The sequence below is a fragment of the Bos indicus x Bos taurus genome, chromosome 20 (assembly GCF_003369695.1).
Source record: "Bos indicus x Bos taurus breed Angus x Brahman F1 hybrid chromosome 20, Bos_hybrid_MaternalHap_v2.0, whole genome shotgun sequence".
NCBI classification, from domain to species: Eukaryota; Metazoa; Chordata; class Mammalia; order Artiodactyla; family Bovidae; genus Bos; species Bos indicus x Bos taurus.
Genome location: NC_040095.1, coordinates 71087106 through 71097279, shown reverse-complemented (window position 1 = coordinate 71097279; position 10174 = coordinate 71087106). Strand labels below are relative to the sequence as shown.

Here is a 10174-nt window from a genome sequence, read left to right as displayed (position 1 = left end):
CGATAGAGGGCTCTGCCCTCTGCCTGGGCAGAGCCAACGGAGGCGAGGCACCCACCTCCCTCGCAGCCAGAAGGCGCGGCCACAACGAGCACGCGGAGCACACTCTCCTCGAGCACTCTCTCCTCTCAGTTCTCAGGTCCTGGGTGAGCTGGGGAAGCACAGGCGCCTCTCACTCAGCCCAGGCCCAGATGAGAGACCCACAGGACCCAAGACGCATCATAAAGGCGGCCCCGCCCCCCGGGGACGCATCACGGCAGCGGGGGAGGGACAGGCCCAGGGCCCCCGGCGGACCCTCACCACCCGCACCTGAGCCTGGAGAACTTCAGCCTTTAGTGAGAAGGCAGTGGGTTCAGGCCCCTGACCTGCTGCCTCAGCATTTCGGGCCGGGGGTGGCCAAGGTGTCCACCCCAACCTCATCCTCATGCTTGACCCTGGAGCCGAGATGCCGGGCTCTGTCAAGGGTTGTGGGCACCTCTGTCTGGGCCTGACCAGCCCCCGGCTGCCTCCTTGTTGGCTGCAGAAGGGCCACAGTAGATGGCGAGTGGGGAGTGCAGGCATGTGGACACCATGGCGAACAGGCAGCTCACACTACGACGATCAGCTCTGGTCTTGGGGTCTCTCGCTTTCCGCCTCACCCCACAGGGTCTTGATTTCTAAGCTCAAGAAACGCCTGGTCCTCAGGGTCGGGTCTGAGGACTCCTATCTGATGTGGTGGATTCCGATCTCGATCCTCCCTTGGGGAAGGCAGGTAGATGGGGACGTGTCCCTCTCCATCCACAGATGTGGCATCCCACGGCCTCCAGCCTCCCTGGGGAGTCACCCCTCGGGGCACCATCAGCAGTGGAAGGCAGGCTGGCCTCCTCCAGGCAGCGTGCCAGCCCTGCCTGAGGCCCATGGGGATCGGGATGGCCTCCCCCTGGTCCTCTGGGCCTGGTCCGGATGGACAGGCACGAGGCAGAAGCCAGCGGGTTGCAGGCAGTTGGGTGGGCGGGAGGCCGGTGAGGAGGGGCTCCTCCAGGGCTTGGGGCCTCCCACGGGGCGGGGCTGGTCAGGCCGACTCTGCTCCTGGTCAGCCCTGCTCCCCCAGCTGCCCGGCCTCAACCTCTCGCTCACTGGCTTCAGTTTCCTCACATGCCGTTGGCCCAACAGCACTGTCCTGGAGCAAAGCAGCCCCTGGGTGATGGGGATGCTCTTCCAAAACCCCAGCTGACCACAAGCAGACAGGCATGCGAGAGCCGGACGCCACCTGGGATCATCAGCCGGGAGCCCCAGGGGATGAGGGGGGAGCTGGTGCCCGCCTCCAGGACCTCTGCACACAGTGCCCGCCCATGGGCAGGCCTGAGAGAAGGAACCTCCCCCAGAAGGTGCTTCCAGGGAGGCAGGCAGCTCCAACCGCTGTCCACGGTGCTGCCCGGAGTCCACAGCTGCCAGCGAGATCCAGGGCAGATCCAGGGCACCCGCCAGGGTCTGACCCCGAGACCCAGGGTCTGACCCCAAGACCCAGCCCACAGGCAGCAGAGGCCTCGGAGACGTTGCAGCCATGATCTCTGGAGACTGAAAGCAGAGCTTAGCCCCCGCAGGAAGAGTGTAAGGCCTGCATCCCACACTTTCCCCCCACCCCGAGGGCTGAACTCTGAGCGCGCGCAGCCGGCAGCGGCCAGCACCCACGCTCTCGCCCGCTGCGGGACCGGGCTCAGGGATCCCGGGAGACTGAGACAGAGCTCAGCCGGCAGAGTGGCCCGCACCCACGCTCTCCCCCCTGCGGGGCCGGGCTCGGGGGTCCTGCAGACTGGCCCACACCCCTGCTCTCCCCCCGTGGGGCCAGGCTTGGAGGTCCCGGGCACCACGGCTCCCGCTCACAGCAGCTCCGCCAGCTGCTGGTCAGTGTCTTCACATGTCCTGGGAAGTGCTCTCTAGTTAAGATGATCGTCATCATGGGCTCCTGCACAGAACACGCTTCTCCAGAAACGCTTATGTGCAGCCATGCCCAGGGCATCGCAGACGCCAGCCCCTCACCCGTGGGACTCTGAGGGATGATGAGCTCAACCAGCCACAAGCGCTGCTGCCAGGTCTACCCAGCGGCCAGGGAGCTTCCGGAGGCGCCAACCTTCTGTTTCACGGCAGGAAAACAGAGCGGAAAGTTGTGCAGGAGCGGACGTGACCCTGGACACCACTGAGGTGCCCAGATCCGGGCCGGAGGCGGGGGACAGCAGGAGATGGCACCAGGAAGAAGGCGGGCCATCAAGCTGAGTGAGAAGTGAAGGGTCTGCAGTGAAGTCAACAGGGGACCCTGGCCAGGCTGTAAATGACGCACGCAGCGACACTTTCTTTTTATTAAGATCTGTATTTACAATCTGCAGGTACAAACAGGCATCCAGTAAACACATCCAGAACAAAGCATTTCCAACGCGCGACCCGCAGCTGCAGCCACAGGACGCGCCACTACCCAACAGAGCTCCCCACGTGGCCCCCGCTGTGACCTGCCCCAGCAGTGTGGGGATGCAGGCTCAGTGGGGTGGGGTACACACAAGACTCAGCCACGTCCACTCCCCGAGGACACAGACTAAACAGTGTGTCTACTCAGGCACTGAGAGGGACGTCCCTGCCACCAAGCAGCCCAGAGACAGACCACGCCGGCTTCACAGAATCTGCTCACACACCCTTTATAAGTGACGTCCACCCCAGGATGCACAGGGCTCACAGACACCCCACATCCGAGTGCAGCCGACGTGATCGCAGACGACTCACCAGCTCCCCGGGGCTGCTCCCGCAGGCCGAAGGGGACAACATGAAGTCTTTGTCTCGTGACAAAAACTCTGTACATGCAAATAAAAACTGGAAAGTACAAAACCACCAAAGGCCGTGTACAGGCTAGGGCTTTGTGGAGACTGCAGGCTCCGGAGACTGCAGGAACTCGTACGGGTCGTGGGCCGCCTCCGGCTGCTCCCCAACACTGAGGCGAGAAGGGCTCCCTGCAGTGACGGGAGGGGGGCATGTCAGCCCAGCGCTGCCACGCACTCTGCCCAGGAGGCCCGGCTGGACACGTGTCCTGTGGCTGCGGCCAACGGGGCCTATGGCGCAGCCAGAGCCCCGGACCTAGCGCAGAGACCACCCGAGGGCCCCAGGGAGGGCGCGGCCGAGCCTCCACGCAGCAGGGCTGGCAATCCTGCAGGAAGGCAGTTCCTGGGCCGGGGGTCCTCGGATACCCCAGACCCAGAGGAGCCCCAGGGTCACCGAGTCCACTAGGACCCCACCGGGCTCCTCAGACACCCCAGACCCTGAGGAGCCCCAGCATCAGCTTGAGTCCACCAAGAGGACCTTGGGATCCTCATAGCTGGGAGCCACCCCAGAGTCACCTGGAACCTCTTCACATGCTTTTATCACCAGGTTAATGGGACCAAAACGCCAGTCCTCTACTTGAACAACTTCAGCCAACGGTCTGCGGCTGATGGCTCCCCTCCCCGCCCCCAAACGTCAGGGCCGCAGAAAGGGAAGTCAGCGCTGTGTCTGGATCTGACGCAGGACCTTGAGGACGTAAACAGCGTGCTCAAGGGGCCAGCAGACAGCGTCTGCTCCTGTCCTGGTGGGGTCGCCACCCACCACCCACCCACCCTCATGCGCCCACGGGGCTTCCGACCAAGGACGGTGGTGTGCCCCTCCCAACTGAGAGCCCTGAGGTCCCATGACCCCCACCAAGGACTGCGAGGTCTGTCCCATGCCCCCCACCCCCACCGAGGACCGCGTGGTCTGTCCCATTCTCCCCACAACCACCAAGGGCCCCAAGGTCTGTCCCGTGTCCCCCCCACCGAGGGCCCTGAGGTCCCACGACCCCCTACGAGGGCCCCAAGGTCTGTCCCGTGTCCCCCCCACCGAGGGCCCTGAGGTCCCACGACCCCCTACGAGGGCCCCAAGGTCTGTCCCGTGTCCCCCCCACCGAGGGCCCTGAGGTCCCACGACCCCCTACGAGGGCCCCAAGGTCTGTCCCGTGTCCCCCCCACCGAGGGCCCTGAGGTCCCACGACCCCCTACCGAGGGCCCCGAGGTCCTGTGGCCTCCACCTCCACCAAGGGCCCCGAGGTCTGTCCCGTGCCCCCCCAACTGAGGGCCCTGAGGTCCTGTGGCCTCCACCAAGGGACCCAAGGTATGTCCCATGCCCCGCCCCCCCCCCCCCCCCCCACTGAGAGCCCCATGACCCGCCACGAGGGCCGGGCAGGAGCACAGTGCTTCAGGACCAGAAGCAAGAAGAAGCCAACATTCCCTCCTCGATGACGCTATGGGGTCCACGGCTTGGACGCGACAGGCTGGGGCTCTTCCCGACATGGACCCAGCATCTTCAGGCCAAGCCCCCCGGTTCACAAGACTGCCTTCCACGCCAAGCCCTCCCCGGTACGGCCGCCCGACCAGAGCCCGTGGGGCCCGCAGCAGCCCTGGACCTGGCCCAGCCCGCTGGCCCCCGGCCCCCCGGCCACCCCCGAGGCCCCATGCCGGTGCGCGGCGGGCCTCACCCAGGTGGTGCTGGTCCCGGTCGGAGGCGTTGGACAGTGAGCTGAGGTTGGACGAGGGCCGTGAGCCCCCGCGCTCCGCCTGTGCCTCCTGCAGGTCCTGAAGGAGCTTCGTCGTCTCGTCCAGGCTCAGGTGCCCGTCCTCAGGGTCCAGCTCCTTCTTCACCTTCCCTGAGGACACGGAGATGCGGCTGGGCCAGGCTCTGCCACCACTGCCCAGCTGGGCCCACACTGTGTGAGGCACCGCGCAGAGGGGAGCAACGCACGCCGGACGACTGGCCACGCCCCCCGACGGCCCGGCAGGACCCTCCCCATAATGGTGGGGCCACGCTCCCCTGCGCTGAGTGGCTCCCCACCCTGAGGAGGCCGGGAGAACACCACACGGGGCTCTGCGCCGGCATCAGGCAGCACCCGCACGGTGGACCCACCGAGAGCCGGCGGGCGGGAAGCAGGGAGGCTCAGCCCCAGGGGACGTCGCAAACGAAACATAGGGGCGGCGACCGGGACCCACAGCACCCTCAGAAGGGAAAGGACACGTGATGGGAAGAGGAGGGAAGACGCAAGAAAAGCTGGGGGTCAACAAACTGGGGCCCGCAAGGCCGTGTCCGCCCCATCTGGAGACCAGCGGAGAAAATACGCCTCGAGGGAGATGGACCGAATCAGGTCCAGGTGAGCGCGGGACAAACTACAGTCAGACTCCCCACGTTCAAGATAAACCCCAGGGCCCGGGCACAGCAGAGAGACGCAGCCCAAGAACAGACCTGACAGAGAGCAAACAGGGCTGGTGACAACCCGACTACCGCGAAAGAGGAAACGGTAGACTCGGCGGGAGGAGAGCCGGCGGGCAGCCCTCGGCGCACCCGAGGGACAGAGGACCCGCCGGGCCCCCGCCTGCTTTCCTCCCGGGGCTGGGGCCACGCCTGGTGGGGGGTGACGGGCCACGCTCGCTGCCAGGGGCTCCGTGGGAACAGGGCTCTGCAAACTGATGTTGGTTCCCGCAGCGCCTCCTCCCCAAGCGCACCCCCCTGGAGGGCCCTGGTGTCTGCTGGGACAAGCCACGAGCATGACCACCTGCAGACTCCACGTCAGTAGGTCTGAAGGGGCCAGAAGGGCAGGGCCCACATAAGCAGAAGGCCCTCCTGGGGGCACACGCCGTGATGGCGGCAAGCACGCCGATGCAGCACCACGGCGGCCACGGCAGGAGCTCCCCGCTGCCCACTGGACCAGGGGACCCAGGAATGGGGCCGGAGGTCAGAGAGCCTGGCGAGCCCTGCCGGGAGCCACTGGGAGTCCTGAGGACAGCGGGTGGGGGGGTCCTGAGGACAGGGGCTGGGTGGGGTGGGGTGGTCCTGAGGACAGGGGCTGGGTCGGGGAGGGGGTCCTAAGGACAGGGGCTGGGTTGGGGCGGGGGATCCTGAGGACAGGGGGCTGGGTCGAGCCACCCTCCCGAGAACAGGCACAGCACAGTGCCCAGCACAACCTACCCAGACAGCCGAGCACGGAGATGTCCAGGGAGACGTCCGAGTAGGGCTTCATGGCCATAAAGTCCAGCGTGGAGCTGCCGTCCCCGAGAGGGTCCCCGGCCTGCAGGAGACAAGCCACGTGAGATGGAGGAAAGGCAGCGAGCTGGTGCCCACCACCCAGGGAACGGAGGCTGGGCTGGCTGTGTCCTGTCTGTGTGAGGAGCCCACAGACAGGGGACTGTGCCGTAGCCCAGGGACCACAGGGCCTGGGCTCCCCAGGAAACCTCCACCTGGAGCAGCTGGGAAGGGCCATGGGCACTAGGGGGACTGGGGAGAGACCCGCAGATGCTGGGGGTGGGGGGTCCTCCAGGGAGACGCCCAGGACTCAAGGCCAGGCTCCTTTGGGAACTCGACGGACAGCGTGGCAGGTCCTTGTCTCCTCTGGGCTGACCCGCAGGGGCCCTGCTGTGGGCCAGTCGGGGTCGGGGGGTCCTGGATCAGGCGGCTGCAGCCCGCCCCAGATCCTCGCGGGCCATGTCGGGCCGGTGCCTAACACCACACGTGTCGCAAAGCCCAGAGACCAAGCAGACACCTGGCCGCCCGGCACACGCGGGGGGACACGTGCCCTCGGCCGGCACCCTCTCCAATCTCCGTCAGTCAAGGGCTCGTCTGACGGGCACCTGACCAGCCTTGACCTCTGCCCCGCGAGGCCCCGTCAGGGAGGCTAGTGACCCCCACAGCCCGGCCCAGTCCCGGTGCCGCTGCCCATACAGGCAGTTTCAGAGCTGGGGCCAAACGTGCTCCTGGTCACTACAGGGCGGGCAGAGGCGGCGCTGGACCGCGTCCTCAGGGGCTGGCGAGGCCCCAGGCCGTCCCTGCTGACTGCCCTTGCCCACCCGCGAGCCCACCCCTGGGAGGAGCCCCTGCCGGCTGCACACCCTCAGGCAGGTCATGGTGACTATCTCACTTTCCTCCTCAGCAAAGGGACTGAAGCTCCTCCCACTGACGCTGTCTCAAAGGCCACACGCGACATCCTCACGGGGCCTCAACCACTAGGCTTTTACTGTCTGTAACTTGTCCACGGAACCCACCTTCACTTCATCCAGAGGCTTCATCGGAACGCTTCTCCTCTACAAAGAACCACAGACAGGAGCCAGTCTCTCAGCAGCTGCATCCAGGCAGACCTGTTTACCCTCACCCGTAGTTGGGACAGGCCCGCCCGCAACCCGAGCGGGCCTCGTGGGCCGCAGCCAGAGCGAGCCTGCTGCACAAGACCAGCTGAGACCCCCGGTGGGCTGGGCACCCACAAGACCACCCGGGGCGAGAAGGCCATGAAGGCACAAGAGCCCTCAGGATGCACCCGCAGCCCCAGGGGTGGGAAACAGAAGGCAGTCAGACGCTGGGCTGGGGCTTCACCAGGAGGACGGCTGAGCCGGCTGCGGGGGAGGCAGGGTGCTGAGACCAGCACAGGAGATGGCTGGATGGCATCACCGACTCAATGGAAGTGAGTCTGAACAAACTCCAGGGGACACTGGAGGACAGGGGAGCCTAGCGGGCTGCAGCCCATGGGGTCGCAGAGTGAGACACGATGGAGACTAAATGACAACGGTCTGAAGCTGTGCTGCTCAGTCCACGTTTAGTAAAGCGCTCAGAACTTTCTCGCCTCCTCTGCCCTGAGCTAGCTGCACGCGTCTGGGCTTCCTTCTGGGCTATCCTGCTCCACTCGCCCTATGTAGCTAGTTCATGCCAGCACCGCACGGCTTTGATTCCGGCAGCTCAGCGGTACACTCTGAAATCTGCATGAGTGATACCCCCAGGCTCTCTCTCAAGACTGCTTTGGCTACTTGGGGTCTCCTCTGTCTCCATGTAAACTTTAAAATCATTTGTTCTAACTTTCTGAAAAATGCCACTGATGTTTTGATAGGGACTGCACTATATCTATGGATTGCCTTGGAGAGTATGACCACTTTCACAATACTAACTCTTCCAGTCCAAGAAGATAGTCTATTCAATAAGTAGTGCTTAAAAAGTGCAATGTTATATGTGAAAGAACAAAGTTAAAATGTTTCTCTAATGCTGTAAACAAAAAGAAACAAAATGGCTGGAGAGGAAACATTCAAGGCTTTGTGGTCAGGCACAGGGCGTGGCCCGCTCTCCATTTCTACTTTCTAAAACACTCAAAATCTGTAAAAAACAAAAAAACATTGTTAGCTCACAGGCCAAAGTTTGCCAATCCTGATCTTGACTAAAAAAGACAAACTACAAATGGAAAATAAAAATAAAAGTGACTGCAGACACGTTCTCAGACACAAGGTGAGTCAGACATCACTCTACAAAGAGGCTAAAACGTCGATCCAGGTGTCCACACCAGGAAGACACGTTCCAAAAATGAAGGTAAAGTGCGAAGAGTTTTCAGGTAAAGAAAAAGGTCCTGTGAGGCAAAGGAGATTTCCCAGGACGACGGAAGGTGACAGCTGACGAAGAAAGGCAGGTCCAAAAAGGGATGAAGAACATGTGCCAGACGAGGGCATCCTTCTTAGGTTTCCCTGGAAGGTAACCGACCCGCGGGGAGGAACAGCTCCGGGTCACCTCACACACACTCCCTGCTCCCATCTGGCGGCTGCTGGGGCTCACGCCCACCTGCCTCAGGCGGAAGAGCATCCGCGAGTGGTCCCCGCCCGTGATCTGGTCCAGGAGGTCATCCACCAGCTTCTTGCTGTAGCTCCCAGCATCCTTCACGAACTCCTGCAAGCTGGACAGGGCCGCAAGAGCAGGCTGGGACCTGTGTTCCGCACCCTCCCGCCCTGGCTACCCACCCCCGAGGTCCACATGGGGCGGGTGGGGGGTGGACAACAGTGACCCCAAACAAGAAAAGCAAAGGAAAAGCAAAGCAGAGAACACGCGTCTGCACACCTAAGTCCCTCACGCCCACTTCATGAGAGCACTCACGTCTGTTCTGGGTTCAGGGACACAAGGAGATTAAGGAGAAATCACACGGAGGGCTCCACACTGGGTGGGCTGGGAGCACCTCTAGGGTCATTTTGGACCATAACAAAGTGAGAAAATCCCAAACCATGCCACAAGATGAGAACAGAGGCCGAGGGCAGAACCCACAGCCCGAGCAGCACAGCCAGGCCAAGGCCTGAAGGAGCCCTGACGGCAAGGCCTTCACACGGCTGTGGGCCCGACTGCGCCCAGCACCGGCTGCCTGGGCCAGGGGCAGCGGGCCCGAGAGCCGTGTGCTGGGGCAGGACGACACAGGGCCACGTCCAGGGAGGCCACCTCGGCCACCACACCTTCCTCTTGGTCTTCCTCCTCTACTTCTGTTTCCACACAAACGTCGGGGTCAGCTGCTCGTTTATCGTATTGGAGCTACCTGATCCCTGTGTTCTTCAAACACGCTCCACGTGGTGTTTGAAGTAAGACAAAGATCTAACGTGGGGAGACTCCATTTCTCCCCGACCAGCACAGGTGTCACAGTCTCCATGTAAAAAAACTGAATTCTAAAGAAATGGTCCTCTTTTCTCTCAGGAGTGAAAAAATACAAATCCCATTCCACAGGGGTGCAATACCAGATCACTAACTGTACGTCACACCGGTCACAACTGAGGCTGAACTGTGTCCCCAACACCACACGCTGAGGCCGTGACCCCCTGCACCTCAGAGCACGGCTGTGCGTGCAGACGGGGGCCTTAGAGGGAATTCAGTTAAAAGGAAGCCTTCAGGGTGGCCCTCAGTGTCTCCAGACCAAAGGAGCTCAAGACGCAGAGTGAAGCTGGGGGAGGACGCTGTGGGGAGGACACTGGGGAGGGGGATCCTGGGGAGAGGACGCTGCGGGGAGGAGGCTGGGGGAGGACACTGGGGAGAGGGAAACGCTGGGGGAGGACGCTGGGGGAGGACTCAGGGGAGGACGCTGGGGGAGGACTCAGGGGAGGACGCTGGGGGAGGACTCAGGGGAGGAGCTGAGGAGGACAGAGTCTGCACCAAGCAGCCAGGCCTCAGGAGGAGCCCAGATCCCGCCTCCAGGACGCGGGTGCTGTCACAGACACCTGGTCTTGGCTGCCTGAGCCGACACACGGGCGCGAGAGCCCCTGGACGGCTGTGACCCCGGAGCACGGTAGGTCACACCAGGCTCTTGCAGGCTCCGGCCTGGATCGTCATCCCCTTAAACACCTGGTCCAGTCACCTGAGCTTCGAGGTCACTGGCAGA

The 10174-nt window shown here is 63.3% G+C and overlaps 1 protein-coding gene across 4 annotated transcripts in view; it reads right to left on the bottom strand.

Moving 5' to 3' along the window:
* Positions 1-2319: 2319 nt before the first annotated feature.
* BRD9 (bromodomain containing 9) overlaps positions 2320-10174 on the bottom strand; it is an 18625-nt gene continuing 10770 nt past the window's right edge. For 2 of the 4 annotated variants that reach the window (XM_027519975.1, XM_027519976.1), the window contains exons 12-16: positions 8605-8716; positions 7056-7094; positions 5986-6085; positions 4505-4672; positions 2329-2972 (exon numbers count right to left, since the gene is read on the bottom strand). In XM_027519975.1, the coding sequence (XP_027375776.1) occupies positions 2872-2972; positions 4505-4672; positions 5986-6085; positions 7056-7094; positions 8605-8716 (520 nt within the window). In that variant the 3' untranslated portion in view covers positions 2329-2871. Of the gene's footprint in view, positions 2973-4504; positions 4673-5985; positions 6086-7055; positions 7095-8604; positions 8717-10174 lie in introns of all 4 variants that reach the window. The other 2 variants (XM_027519974.1, XM_027519977.1) reach the window with 2 other exon arrangements.